Here is a 16281-nt window from a genome sequence, read left to right on the forward strand (position 1 = left end):
CTATTTAGCATTGCATGTCTTCCAATTAATTGCAATTGCAGTGGCGCACCTTGTTAATATATTATCTTTGGCCTTTCCCATTGAGCGCTTGTGTTTGCAGTGTTCACACGCACCGCACTTTACTTCCATTACAGCAGTCGCAAGTTTTGCATTGTTATTTTATAAGTGCAAAACCTCTTCAAGAAGCTTGTTTTACTGGCATGTTGATGAACAGTAAACCAAAAACTGCTGTGAGCCAGGAATTTGTACAAATTGATTTTTGCTTAAAGATAATAAAATAAGTAAAGTTGAAGGTACAATGCGGGATGTTTTGTATGATCTATTAACAGAAATGCAATATAACATACAAAACTGTGTCTTTAGATGTGTATAAAAACCTTACGTAATGAAAAGTTATGTTTTTATTACCTTAGAATAAACCAGTTGTATCTACATAGGGAGCGGGCCTATCTACATGGAATTTGTTATGTTGCACAGCCATGTTTTGTACAGTAAGCTCTAACGGACAAACAGCTCTACAGAGCGCGTTTCGTATATGTTGGTCTTCGTGTGTTTTTTTAGACGCAGCTTGCGTCATCACTCAGTTGAAGACGCACAAAGTAGTAAGTCGTAGTACGGAGAGAAGGAGTAGTCGTCGTCTAGCTGAAGCAATTGATTGTTCTGTCTTAGAAGTTTTGATAAAATGGAGGACCATGCGTATTATGCACAAGAGCCGACAGAGCGTGAATCTCCGTCGTCAAAGTGGGAGAATGGGAAGTGGGGACCTGACAAGAGCTGAGATGATAGAGCTGGATAAAGAAGGACGCGGTCTCTTGACATGTCTTCACCACAAAATTTCAAATGCTATTAGATTATTAATGATAATCTTAAACTATAATTTATTTTATTATTAAGTTTATTTATTTTATTTAGCCTTGTTGTGCAAGCTCTCTGGAGCTTGTGCAGAGGCAGCAGCTTTTGCCAGAGGGGAACTGGAATCCCCTGGTTGGGCCTGGGTTCTCCTGAGGTTTTTTTTCTGCCTGACCGGGGGAGGGGAAGTTTTACTTAATTAATATTGCATATAGGAATTTATAGTCTGTTATATTTGACCTGTGCTTCTCTCTCCTTTATCCTAAATGTGTGCTCTCACTGAGCGTGTGTGTGTGTGTGTGTCTCTATGTCTATGTGTGTTAGTACGTGTGCATATTGTGTGTGTGGAGTGTTTTGTGTGTGGGTGTGTCTGTCTTCTGTGTTTTCAACCTTTTCTTGTTTCTGCAGGTACAACTTTAATTATTTTGCTTATAGTCAATATGTCTCATGTACAGCTGCTTTGTAATAATGAAAATTGTAAAAGCGCTATATAAATAAAGTTGAGTGAGTTGAGTTGAGTCAAAGTAGCGCAAACGTGATGCTGCCAGACGAATTTGAGACAAATGGCGGCAGAAATCCAGGATAAACATCGGTGTATCTATTACCAGATGGAAGGCACTGTTGAAAGACAAATGTTTTCAAGGCGACGCCGAAGTTGCCTGTTTTCTGCTAGATTGGTAAAATAATTCAACATTTTCAATGTTTCCACTTTTTCAATGTTTACCAAACAACTGTTTTGTTGAAATGGTAACGTTAGCATTTTATACAAATGGCCATATAACCTCTGAATAATTATGTTGTCCCTGCGGTACGTACTCCGGTTGTTCCTGACTTTACAAAGGTGGAGACAAACGTCTACTAACTTACACCTAACTGCCTATGTCGCTGTCAGATCAAACGCTTTGAACAGCGTTGCTATTTACGATTAGCTAACATTAGTTACTTCACTACTCTCAGCGTGTACTAGATAGCACGCAAGAAATATATCTAATTATAGAATTGTAACAGTAACTTTCGCAATAGAATACATGTTAAATGATTAATTACGTTAATATATTGCCTTACCTTTGTAAAGAAACATCGTTGCTTGTATCACTGCTATCCGCTGTCTCCATAGACGACATCTTTTTTTACTGTTGCGGCCACCTTCGTACTTCGAGGGAGATTCGTTGCAAAACTATAATACAACGCTAGTGGCCGCTGATTTTCAAGAACTGCGCCTTTAAATAAAGAGAATTTCAGTAAAAATAACTTTTTACTGTTCCTGTCACATAAGCATAGAACAATGAAAAAACACTTTAATGTGCCAAGCCATCAGAACCCAACCGAAATGAAAAGCGTGGGTGAAAAACTGAGGTGTGAGCTGTATTGTTGCATCAATAGTACCTACAGTTTAACCATGATGTAGAAATTGTAGTAAATCAGATAAAACATGATTGCTATGTGTGTATATATATATATATATTTTTGCAAACCAGTCAATAAGCAGGCTACATGATCATACAGGTTGATATCTAAATGTTTTACTTCAACTGTGGAATCGAAACTGGGAATCGATAAGAATCGGAATTGATAAGTAGAATCGAAATTCGAATCGGAATCGCTAAAATTCAAACGACACCAAACCCTGGTTACTTGTTTGTCTCATGCAGCGCACAGCCATCAATGTGTTGTTGTGTTATTATGAGCGCTTTTTTATTTTAATTGCGAGTGATAGCAGACAATTCAGAAATTTGGGAGAATACACTGTTACACAGAGTTATAACTACAGAACACGCGCACGCACCGCACCGTACGACCGCTCTGTCTTACTTAGTATTAGTAATATTAATACTTAATACTTAGTATTAAGAAATCGTTTGTAAACCTCTCTACTTTATTAGGAATTGCTCTTCTTCCCCCCTCAAGACTACAGTGCAGGAGAAATTAGCAATGCACTTTCAGACAATAATGAATCCAGAATGCCTGGCTGCGTTTGGCTGTACTTTTTGTTTTGGTTGTGTAAATCATTCCACCTCACGGCAGCACCCATCTCAGTTGGCCGACCCTTCCCAAAATAGTTTTGGCTTTGGGGCTCTGTCCTCCCTACAGGTCGAGGCATGTTCCCTGTGCCACGTCGTGACCATGCCAGACCCTCTCTCAGCCAAGCGCTGAGTCAATATTTACACATTTCTTCTGGATTTCTCCTTTGTGACCAGCAGGATATTTAACAATGAAAACATCTATCGGGGCTGCCATGCTGAAAGTGAAGGGCCACGATAAAAGTTGGTTGCGCTGAGCTTTGGGGCTCTCATGTTTACCTCTGATCCATACGACCCTGCGGAAGCTGCTTGGAGGCCGCTGGCATGCTGTTCTTGTTGGGTCGAGGCCAGCAGATTTAGTCATTGTCCACTTTGCATCTAGCTGGGTAACATCACACTCTAATAATTGTTTAGCCTAGATTGTAACATTATACCACATAGCAGACATTGTGTTCTTAAGGGCAGTGAAGTCGAAATACAATCTAAATTGATCCTGATTCATGTTCTTATGCGTGGTTCATCAGTTCACGAAAGATTTGTTCTGCGCACAAGGTTAACCATCGTTGTACTGGCTATTGGTTAATATGAACTGATAACCAAATAACTTTTTAAGCACTTGTTTTTGTTATAGATCATTGCAATCTTCTAAAATCTTGCCAATAAACTTAAATATACCATTATGAAAATAATAAAATATAAATAATAATATTATTATGAACATTTATAATAATATAATAATATTTTAAATAATGTCACAATATAACAAAAATAATGTCATAATGTAATTTAGGGCTGTCCACCGATTAATCGCGTCTAGAATAAAAGTTTGTGTTTACTGTTTACACAATATACAGTATGTCTATGTACTGTGCATATTAATTTTGTATTTATAAACACATACTGTATATATACATATTTGCATGCTTATATTTATTTATAACTTAAATTATTAATACATGTTTATACATTTTTCTATTTTTCTTAAATATATACATGTACAGTACACAGACATATATTATATATACACAAACTTTTATTCCAGATGCGATAAATCGCGATTAATTGTTTGACAGCCCTAAATATCATATCAAAATATGAGGTCTCAAAATGATTTTTTTTACATTATGACATACATTCGGCTCTGTTGTGTAATGTGTATTATAATATAATAATATAATAAAAGTGTGATTGATACTATGAATTTCTTGATTAAACTGTAAAAAATGTCTTGCTTGCATCAAGCTGTGTTGACTTGAATTTGGTTTAACACTAAACTCCTAGATTAGGGCTACATGGTTAAATCGTATTTTAATCATGTTAATCATTTCTGCCTCCCACGATTAAGCATAATCATTTCGATGTTAATGTGTTAATAGTATGTCTAAAACATCATCATGATAAGCTTAAGATTTTTTGCGGCTGAATGTACGGTGTTTGGAAATAGTGCCGCATACATTTGAAAGCAGCAGATTCTAACATGTATTGATAGGCTGTAAAGTGTAATGAATATCCGGTAGTGAAATAAACTGACAGAATTTTTCCCACAGCCATATAAAGCCGGCCAGCTCATTTGGAATGTATTGCCTCGTGCGAATGCAAACCATTGGTGTATTTCCCTTAGACAAAATATCCTCTCCATGGCATCAATACAAAGATTCAGGTTGATATCCCTGTGCTAGTAGTACACGCTGTCCTCAATCTATAAGGGGAATTGTAGATTGCCTTAGCGTCCTGTTGGCAAGCCTTAAGCAATAGAAACAAGCAGAGCTTCTCCACCTCAGAGGATTACCAACATATGTTGTTTTAAATAAACACATCTAATAAATAAGGAAATGTCTTCACAATCGTGACAAGACAACTGCGGTTTACAGTCGGGGGCGCATGGTTGTAAATGCATTATGAATAGTTTGGAACGATCATTGCCTCTGTACCCAGTGACCTGTCTGTGTTTACCTGAGATGGAAATGTGCTGAAAGCTGCTCTATGAAGGTTGTATAGATGTTTGTTTGTTCATCTCTCGTGGTAGTTTTGCAGTGAACAAATGAGAGAATAAAGGCAGAGAGATAGACAAAAGAATGCTTGTTTTCATTTTGCATTTGAACACTGACTGTTACATTTTTTTCAGTTTTCATTTGTCCCAAAGCCTCTGATGGTGCTCTCTCAAATTCTTCTCAAGAGTGAATCTGTGTAGTTTTTTTTTAGCAAGGATACAACCAAATAAGGCACAGTAGGTTTCTAACGGATGTTTTAGCGATGTATTTTATCATTCTTGTGATGTTACAGACTTCATTTCCTAGTTGTTCTTTATCAACGACCGTATTTGATGACCGTAAATACTGTAACAGTGTTTCTGATGCGTTCCTGTCGCTCAGTTGTTAAAGCAACACCAGGTTTGATTCCTGAGGAGAAATACACAAACTGATAAAATGACCTTGATGCACTGTATGCCGATTTAACGTGTCTGCAAATTGCATTTACGTAAATGTAGTATACAGAATGTGTAAAAATTCAATGGACAATTGACATTAATCTATTAAACAATCAAGATTATCAATGAAACTGAATTTAAACCAATACTAGTTTACTCTCTTCAACAGTCGAACCACACAAAAATGATCCATCAATATTTATGAGAGCAGATGTGCTCATGTTTCATATACAGTCTTTCTGATGTGACTTCATGGCAGCGTAATGGTGCTAAACCGAAAGACATTGATTAGTCCAAGAATGGGAAAAATGTTTCCAAACAACGATGTTCAATACAACATTGCCAAGGTAAGGTGTTAAGACGGATTGTTTACTGCTAACGGTGGCATTGAAAGGGACACCTTAGGATTTCCATTTCCTTTCTCGTACAAGCAAGCCCACATTGCTTATGTTTGGAACGTTGTGTTTCAATGACCAGCTATGAAAGCTCTCACTTTTCAAAGCTGATACAGAGAATGGAATTCAGCCCGTTGGAGAGCTACAGCGAGTCCCGTTGCCTTCCGATATCATACGTGATTTTTGGAATTTGCAAGTTTTTGGAAAATAAACTAAAGGATAATTCCCGGCTGTCCACATTGCTAATTTAAGCATATATGTATTGAGACCTTGCAACCTCCTCACGCTTAGCACAATGTTGACTTCTTTGTCAGCTTATCGGTCCACGCATTTTGTTCCTTTCTCCGTTATTGCATCTTTCTCGGTGGGAATCCGACAGAAACCCCCCGATTAGCCCCATACCACAACTGACAGCTATGCATTGTTTGTCTGTTGCCTAGCAGCGGCTCTAAGCCTAGAAATCGTGCGGTAGAGCCGAAGGGTTTATGTGCCAGCTCTGCATTAGGGCGGGGCTCAAGTCAATCTGTAACCCTGAACCTCTTTGATTTTCACAACCCTCAGTTAGCCCGATCCCTCAATATCTGAGGATTGGATAGGTTCACATTTTGAGCATCTTTAAACCCTACCAACAGCAAGCTTTGTTATTTTATATTTTTAGTCATCCCCAAGAGATTTAGAGCAGGGAGGTATTGGTTTTCATAAAGATATTTTTGAAAGGTATATTCACTCAGTTGGCAAGATTAAATGTCAAAATAGTTTTGTTAAAGTAACTATTTTCAGGACTGTGCGTAAAGAGCTAGAGTAAATGTGTTCTTATGTGCGCCGTGCATACTATATCATTCTGGATAATTTCATTTCAGACCTTCAAAGAATTTGCTTCAGGCGCTGTACTGTGCTTCTGTAAAATTACAGTAGCCAAAGGAATCTTGGCCTGATGGTCATAACCCGCATCTTTGACGTGTTTGTTTGCTTTCTGTATTTCCTGTGTCAAAGCTGTAATGAGATCATTCAGTCAACGTCAGGTTAGTTCACCTGTTGGGTAAAAGTTATGTAGATTCTGGATAATGGTGTGTTTGGTCAGTTGGCTGATTTTTGGTCATGCATGACCAAGAAGGTGGAAATCCTGGGACCACACACAATTGCAAACATGGGTCCAGCTGCACAAGCGTAAAATCTGGGATCGATAAACTACAGTGACTGACTAGTCAGTTTAGTAGGGCTTACAATTTCTTTCTTTAGATTTGATGTTTTACCAACTCTGCTTGCTCAAGCTATTAGAGAGTTCGGAGGATGTAAAACCCTTTTGAAAAAACTGAATCTTTAATTTAGGGCTGCAGCTATCGATTATTTTAGTAATCGAGTATTCTACTGATTTTCCACCGATTAATCGGGTATTCGGATAATAAGTACTTTTTCTTTATTAAAGAGCAATACTAAATATACAAGAGAAAACAAGACAGGTCTCTTAAAATGAACAACTCATTTGTTTCCTTTTTAGAAAAATTAACATTTTTATTGCTGAAACTGCATACATTAATATCTGTGAAAACTAAACCCATTTAGTACATTCAATTGCCATATTACATTCAAAATGCAATATAGGCCTAATACAAATGTATAAATAAGAAACATTAATAAAAATAGAAAGAATAATTTCAAAGGTAAACAACTAACTTCAGCTTATGCATGATGCATTTAGTTTATCTGAATTAGTCTTAGTTTCTTTTTTTTACTATTAAATAGTAATATATTTGTCCACATAAAAATACGGAGTTAACCGGACTTTTATTTTGGCAGGTTGTCGGAACACGCTTATTTTTTAGTGTGTTAGCTTCACTCAGTAAAATGTTCTGAAATAAACTCTCAGAGCAACTCTGGAGATGAAGTTCATGTGTTCATGTCCTCATAAAGCGCAGACGCAGACAAATTCATGAGCATCACGCTTGTAGCACGTTAACATTCACTCAGACACGCAGAACAGACAGTTGGCATGTGTAAATAACATGATTCAGCATCCACTAGTCCGAATCTAGTTTTATGGACTCAATGCAGCCGGAAAACAAGTTTCACCCGCAAAATAGACTAAAACAGTAAAATAGCAGTTCACCATTTCAATAAGCTATCACTTATTTATCAGCATGAGAAACACGTGTGAGCGTGTGAACAGACTAAAATGCGTGTGTCTCACGGTAAATGCCCTGTAACATGAATAGAGTTTAGCGGGCTGTGCGTCAGTAATAACGGTCCGTGGGGAAACGCAGTGCTCCGTGTCTACTGTAGTTAAATGGATTAAACGAGGCTTCGAGGCAACATAAATGGCCTCTGATGTTTTGTATTCGAATTACTATAGTTACTTGAGGAATCGTTTCAGCCCTACTTTAATTCTTTAATTGCATCCCATTTACCCATACAAATTCAGATGGTTTTTTCCAATGTGTCTGATCTTGAGAACCCTGCGATTCTGCTCCATTCTGACTAACTCCAGCTTTTTCATATGCAAGAATGCATCTTACCAATGCCCTCTTAGAATCTCATCCGAAGGTCATACAAACCCAAAACCAGACTGACCCTGCCGGGCTTCCTCTACAGTCTAGTTGTCCAGGCAGTCGATTTTAAAATATGTAGTTTATTCGCATCTCTGCTCGAAACCAAAGCTGTTGGTTGGCAAGTGCAGAGAAAAAGAGATGTGGGAAGAGTAGGGGGTCCTGGGAAAAGGTGAGGGGAAGATTTAGGAGGAAGAGAGGAGAGACAGGCAAGCATCTCTTCTCATCAGGCTGGTGTGTACTGCTCAGTCAGCTGTGAATGAGCTCTTGCCCTCTAGGCACCGAAGGGGAATTGCGTAACAGAATTCAGTGCTCGAGTGAAGCCATTAGTACATGTCCTGTTTCTGTGGGTGCTGGACCGGCACTATAGTGAAAAAACAGCAGAAGATTTTTTTGTACGAATTTTTACTAGTATTGATGTGAAAACTGCCTGAATTAACAATCAAATGAACAATTAATTAAATCAACTGAATTTGTTTATCTTATGATGTTTTGGAGTGACATTGAATCCTTTAACTAATGCAATTGTAAAGTCTAAGCATTATGAGATGCACATTTTTTTTTCAATTCTTCATAACTACGCCTCCACATATCTTTTTTTATTATAGCACTGCTCACTTTATTTTACTTTTGTTTTAAAATGTTATTAAAAATGCTGACAAACATTTCTTTAGAATTCTGTTACAGGTGAAACCTACACTTTTTTTATTTTAGACAAAGCAACAGATTGTTATTTGGGGAAAAACGTGAGATAGAACATGTTTTTAAAGGGGTCATATGACACGGCTAAAACGAATATTATGGTTTGTTTTAGATGTAATGCAATGTGTAAGCACGATTTAAGGTTCAAAAACGCTGTATTTTCCACATACCGTGCATGTTTGTATCTCCTCTTTGCCCCGCCTCTCTGAAACACTCAGATTCTCATCTGAAGAATGTTCTGAAAAGCGAGGTGTGCTATGATCGGCCAGTTAACCAGTGCGTAGTGATTGGTCGAATACTGCAAGCGTGTGGCAGAAATGTAACAACTTCAGGTTCCAAAGCAATAGTGCTGACAGGTACGCCCACCTTACTTGCGTATGCATTTGGGCGGTCTTAGTCAAATCATACCACGAACTGATGTGGATTTGTGGGGGTGTGGTTACACGCGGCGTTTCAGGCAGGTCTGGGTAATACATGCATGGGCAACTTATAACACACCAAAGAAAAACACGTATTCGCGCCATATGACCCCTTTAATAAAAAACGTTCGTTTGCTGTCAAGTTTGGATTTGGATTATGCATTTTGTTTCTTTACGTCATTGTTTTGTATCCAATGATTGTTGCTGCTTTTTTTTGCCACATGTTTGTAAAAAAAACCCAGACGATTCCCTTTTTTGGTTGTCCGGCCTTCCGTTCTCCCCTTGGTATTGTTCTCTTGTAAATTTGAGAGACAGCTGTCATGGCAGCTTGCACCCTAACAACCGTGATTCAGTCACTGAAGGTCCCTGTGAGGTCAGCCATCTTGAATTTCATTCTCAGAACTTTTTCTGCTTTCGTGCAACACTTGCGTCAGCGTTGCCATTTTTATGCAAAACATGATTCGGGAATCGTTCTTGGGCTCTCGTGAGACCTTGGTTTTGCCCTTTACTGTTGAATGATTTTTTTTTGGGTCACTCATAAATCATTTTTTTATATCGAGTGGGGTACACACCTAAATACTGTGACTCTGCGAACTCTTTCTAAACTCTCTGTGCTTTCCAGCAATCAATGCTTGTATCAAATTCCTCATCTAGATGGTCAAAAAGAGGAGTTATAGTGTAAGTCTTTGACATATCCGGTGCTAGACTGTCTAGACTTCCAGATATGCCATGCTGCCTTTATTGTTGCTTGTGGTTTGCAGTTTGCTCATGCAAACCCCACCCCATTCAGACATCCTTTCTCTTACTATTCATTTCCATCTTCTCGTCTCTTGCACATTTCCACTTCCAACTACCCCGGTGTATTAAATATTCTCAATATGTTTGCCATGCTTTTGCAGGTAATTTAAAATGAAGCATTTTTGATATTTAATGAATTTCCCCCCTTTTCAAAAGTTTTGCAGACTCTCGCATATATGAAACCACAAAGACACTTTCATTGTCTCTAATTATATCTGCGACATGTCGATGGGTTCAAACTTCAGCTCGTACTACCCACACATTAGTAATGTTTTTTTGACAGCTAGCTTTATTTCTCGCTTTGTTTGTCCCCTGTCCTTGTCTCATATGTCTTCTTCCACCCTACGCTTGTTCCCTCACAGTGACCTTGTCAGACAGCCTGAGTCAACGGGCTGATATTTGTGGCTTCTCACGGCTGTGTAAGTGCGAACACGCTGCTCGTCTTCAGCATGCGGCACTGTGACGCGCTGGCTCGGGTTCATGTGGGGGGTTTTTTCGGTTTGACTGAATAGAACTGAAATATTTATCAGTAACAAGTCACCTTGCTTGAACCTCACCTAGGCAGCATACAAATCGCACGGCGCATTTGCCTTTCGGTCTCAGACAATGTTGTGTCTGTTGAGAGTAACCTGTTTGCCCCTCGTCTGTGTCGCGTAACCATGCCTTTGTAATTAGCAGGTTTATGAGGCTGTCCGAGATGCAAACAAGTTCAGCGGGTGCGTTGTTTTTATAGCTATTGCTTGTTTTTTAAAGATGCATGTAACCTTTTGACATGTTTGGATTGCTTGAAATAATTAGTTTTTCTGTACAAAGAAAAGTACATAAAGTTCAGATTATTTTTTTTGAACAGTGAATAAACGAAAAGTGTTATTTCTAACAAAGATACTCCAGAGAGAAAGAGACCTAAGTGACACAACTAATAAAATTTTATTTGCTCTCCTGATCTATATGAAAGATCAACATTTTCTTTGCATAAAATCATGAGAGCATTTTACAGTGAGCTTTATAGATTGTAGAGTTTTGGTTGTAGTTTTGACAAACCTCGGCCTTGCCTTTCATCCTTGCTGGAATGGTGAGTGAAATGAGCACATATGTACAGATGGAGGACTGTTATTGGACAGCGGCCATCATATGTTTGTTGATGAGGAAGACAGGCGGTCAGTATGGCGCAACCAATCTCAGACAGCACAAATGCTAATGCCAATCTGTTGGCTCCAGGTTGTGTCCTTTTCTTTCATGACCTGATACATTTTAACCAGAGAGAAAAAAACGTTGGTGTCCTTTCAGGACAGCTCAATGTAAAAGGTTGCTATAATCAGGACCAATGTCCGATGTCTTTAATATTTCATTGTAATGGCTCAGTGCCTGAGCTGACATTTGTCTTGTTAAAAATGGTCTCCTTTGTAATCCTTCTTTTTCAGCCTTACAATGCTACTGTCACCGGTGCCCGAACCACACCTGTGCCACAGATGGCCTGTGCTACGTGTCCATCACCAAAACGCCCAGCGTCACCACGCAGCAGAGCTTGTGTATCAGTGAGCCGGAGCTGATCCCACGAGACCGGCCCTTCATCTGCGCACCCTCCACCAAGGACGACACTGGGATTTTCCCAAAGTGCTGCGACACAGACTGGTGCAACAAGGAACCAGACCTCTCATTAATCCCAGGTACAAACCAAGCCTTTTTATCAGAATGAAAGTGTGTGCACACCAAATAATGATTTTATTTAGGAAATCTTTTAAATAAAGATTATAATCAAGTTCTTCAGTAATAAAATCTATTCATGGCATTTTTCGTAAAACATTCCCTTTTTACAGTTTTTCTTACAAGTTCAGGTTCAAGTTATTTGTTTATAAAGCACATTTAAGCATGGCCCAAGCCAACCAAAGTGCTGTACAATTGTCCATAACATAAGAAGAAAAAGAGAAAAAGAAAAAAATATATGAATATGAAAACATATAACATTTCTACAATGAATAAAAACCAACAGAACATACGCCAGTAAAACCAATTAGTAAAAACAAGTGCCCAAAACTTTTTACAGTACCGTAGCAGGTCTGATATTCCAAGCATCTTGTATATGTTGCTTTAGTCTTTGCTGTTTTAGTCCATCTCTTAAAGAGATAGTTCACCCAAAAATGAACATTCTGTCTCATTTCACAGCTGTGTGACTTTTTCTTTTGCCGGAGATATTTTGAAGAATGTTTGTAACCCAGCAATGGCAGTCCCCATTGACTTGCATTGGTTTTGTGTCTATACAATAGAAGTGAATGGGCACCGCCATTTTTCGGTTACCAACATTCTTCTAAATATCTTCTTTAGTGTTCTGCGGAAGAAAGAAAGTCATACAGGTTGGAGAGGTTGAGTAAATGATGACAGGATTTTCATTTTTGGGTAAACTATCACTTTAATGTACCCATATCACTGTTTTATATAAATATTTATGTTTTTTATACCTAAATATTATCATATTGTTAAACATCTAATTTGCCTAATACTTTTTTACAGTACTGGATATATTATGTTTTTTGTGTGTGCTGATGAGTCAGAGCGTAACATTTTGTCAGACGTGTTAATGTAGATTTCTTAAACGAATATCAAATGTATTTTTATAGACATAATTGCTTGATAATATTGCATGTAGGTTTAAACTAGTGCTGTCAATCGATTAAAAAAATTAATCGGATTAATCACACATTTTCTGTGATTAATCACGATTAATCACACATAACAATAATATTTTAAAATATACTTTTACATTTTAATAATTTCACATTTAATCTTCAAATTGATGTAGAAACAACATATTTCTTTAACAGCGTCATTTTATGAATGAAAGAAAACATTTTGATATTAGTACTGTAACTGATGTCTCTATTAAATTGATTATTTTAACATTAATTATAGCCATTCAACAATATAATTGAGAGCTATCATGAAATATACAGAAATTGAAGGAAGTTGTCAAACACTTTACAGTCTTTAATGCTAAATTATAAATTAAATGCAGAAGAATTCTCATTAAAGCTACAAAATCACATTGATTTCTTCTTTTATTTTGTTTTTTGATTAACTTTTGTGACAGGAGTCACAGCAGTATGTTTAAGAACGTGGCCCCTTTAAGAGCTGTCTCAGTACGCAGATCTGACCGTCACCGCACTCCCATTTTCACAACTCTCTGCATTCATTTAAGATTTTATTTTACACTTTGAAGTCTTTCTTAAGAAAATGCTAGACAAAACGGGCTTTCTGACATAATCTTGTATGGTTTTATCCATTCAAGCACGAAAGAGAACTTAACACGGATGCGCTGTCTGACAGAGATTCACCGACGCAGCCTTCAACCCATGACTGTAGACACCAGACTGGACCTCGCGTTGCGTTTTGCCGCGTCCCACAGTTTAGAAGCTGTCTATCTTCATTGAACGCGTCAAAGCAACTGTTTAAAATCGCGCTTAAGTGGTTTAAAATCCTGTACACGAATAAAAGCTTGATTACATAATGTAACGCTAGACAAAGAATGTCAAAACAAACGGATGCTGCGTTAATTGCGTTAAATATTTTTCACACGTTAATTTGAAAAAAATAATCGCATGTGTTAACGCGTTAACGTTGACAGCCCTAGTTTAAACATAACTCTCAAACACTCAAACGCTCGTACATTTAGAGCCCGACTGTGAATGCCTTCAGGTCTTCTCTGTTATTAAATTATTATCTTGATGGCGTGGCAAGAAAACCTCACATTTTACTCGTGAGTCCTTCCACTAAAACTTCAACCATTACCTGAGCCAGACAATGTACTACGGAACCTGTTGGTGGAGGCGTTAAAATCCTGCTTCCTTTCTTTCACGCTGTTGTGTTTGCATCTCCTCTAGAGGAATTTAGTATGAAGACATCTTGCCTTAGTACCAAGCCAGTCTTCAATGTAAACAAAGGAAAGTCATTTAGAACAGATGGTTCCACCCGCGCTGTTTGTTGCCTCCTTCAGCCTGTAGGCATCACCCTTTTTTTCTATGAGTCAAACCGTCGTCAACCTTTCTTCTGTTTTGCATTATTTTCCATTTATCTGATTGGGAACGCGTATGTTACCATGACTGTTATCGATATCTGAATGAGGTGGATGACAGTTGTAGTGTCCATAACATAGAAGGCCATCCTAAAGTGTAGACGTAGTCCATCGTCTGTGTTTTTGTTTTGTAACAAGTATAATTTTAGGCATGCAGAAGAGAGTCTGACTCATGTTTTCTTGAAAGCAGACACTCGTTGTCTGGTGTTGTTTTGTAAACCTTAAACCTAAAAATGTTTAACTATGGTCTATTGTGTCTTCTCGCTCTATACTGTATGTTTCACTGTCTCGGGTAATGCACATTGTACACTATGTTGTACAATACAGTATATGGTATTATGTACAGAAAGAACTTTTTGTTAGAGGAAACACCTTTATTATATTTTATTAATAGTTTCAGTTAGCTTTTATTTTTTACATTTTTAGTTTTTATGTTAATTTTTGTAATAGTTTTAGCAATTTTGGTATATGCTTTTGTCATTTTATGATTTAGTTGCTATATTAGATTAATTAATTTAATTTTAGTTTAATTTTAGTTTTTTGTTTATTATAATAATTTTAGTGCTTTAAACTTATTTCCGTTTATTTTTGAGGCAACATTTCAATCTTTCATTTAGTTTAAGTTTTCCAATAATTTTTAGGTCAATATTTGATTTGATTTTAATGAACAGAAGGAGTTTTCAAAGTTTTAATTTTAGTAAACTAAAACAACCTTGGTTACCAATAAACATCTGTTTATAATTACTAAACCCTTGTTAATAGTCTCTAAACATCAGAAAAATATCAGCCTATACACAAGTTTTCCATTTTTAAAAAGGGAAATGCACGTTTTAAAAACTTAAAAAGAGACCTCACATGGGTATTTGAACCACCAAATGTATATATATATATATATATATATATATATATATATATGTGTGTGTGTGTGTGTGTGTGTGTGTGTGTGCTATTATAGTGAAAACCTTTGGTAAAAACTTTTTTTATGGTAAGGTTGGCATTTTCACCGAACTGCCCAGACCTATCTGTTGTATGTAGACTACGTTCAGACATTTATAGTACAATTACATTGAGGCATTTAGCAGACACTTTTATCTAAAGCGACTCTCAAAAGTGAGGAAAAGAATACAGCCACATTACATTTGCTGCTTTCTCTAGATAGTCCAAATTCGCTTTTTTCACTTTTTGCATAATCTGGTCTTCATATTTTATAAAGTAGGCCTACCTTTACATTCGTAAACCTTTATATCTACAATAGCAAAATGCTTGAATAATGACATTCCTAAATTTCAATAAAATGGGGAGAGGTCTTGGAAGTAGTTTTCATTTCACTTTCTTGTAGACCTGATATTTATTTTATTAGTGGAAATGCTTTAGGAGGATGAATTTAGCGTAATTTGTGAAAAGGCTTTTAGCGTTTTGACAGTGTTGTTGTTGACCTCTGAGAAATTGCATTTCTTAATCACTTTAAAGCACTGCGGAAATACCCATCAAAGCGTTTTTTTTTTTGCAAATTCTCCACCTTTAATGAAGTTCAAGCAGTTACAGCCAAACCTGATAGTCTGCAGTTGTCAGTTTTCCTGTTATTATGGGTAATTTGTAGATGTTTTTGTGGGGAGTATGATAGTTTTGTGCAATTAAAGGTTATAAGTATTCTTATATTATTTTTGTTTAATATCTGTTAGTTATCCTATTAGAGGGCACATCAGTTTTCTATCTTGCGGCCATTATTGTAAATTCCCTATGCAGCTGTGTAGACAATAAGCATAAAAGTTCCGATTATTTTTACGTGAATGAGGATGTTTACCCAATTTACCTAAACAGTTTGTCATGATTATGATTTAATAATATCATTTAATTTTAATATCATCAACATCGTATAAAATGTACGAAAAATAAACCTGTGCCTTTATTAAAGGGATAGTTCGTGCAAAAAATGAAAATTCTATCATTTAGTTGTTCCAAACGTAAATACATTTCTTTGTTCTGCTGAACACAAAAGAAGATATTTTATATTTCTTTGTGTTTAGCAGAACGAGGAAATGTATACCGATTTGGAACAA

The 16281-nt window shown here is 37.0% G+C and overlaps 1 protein-coding gene across 1 annotated transcript in view; it reads left to right on the forward strand.

The window, feature by feature from the left end:
- tgfbr1b (transforming growth factor, beta receptor 1 b) overlaps positions 1 to 16281 on the forward strand; it is a 59343-nt gene that overhangs the window by 12906 nt on the left and 30156 nt on the right. Inside the window, exon 2 of the mRNA XM_057323078.1 lies at positions 11577 to 11822. Coding sequence (XP_057179061.1) covers positions 11577 to 11822 — 246 coding nt within the window. The remainder of the gene's footprint in view (positions 1 to 11576; positions 11823 to 16281) is intronic.

This window comes from Triplophysa rosa, linkage group LG23 (assembly GCF_024868665.1).
Source record: "Triplophysa rosa linkage group LG23, Trosa_1v2, whole genome shotgun sequence".
Taxonomy (NCBI): domain Eukaryota; kingdom Metazoa; phylum Chordata; class Actinopteri; order Cypriniformes; family Nemacheilidae; genus Triplophysa; species Triplophysa rosa.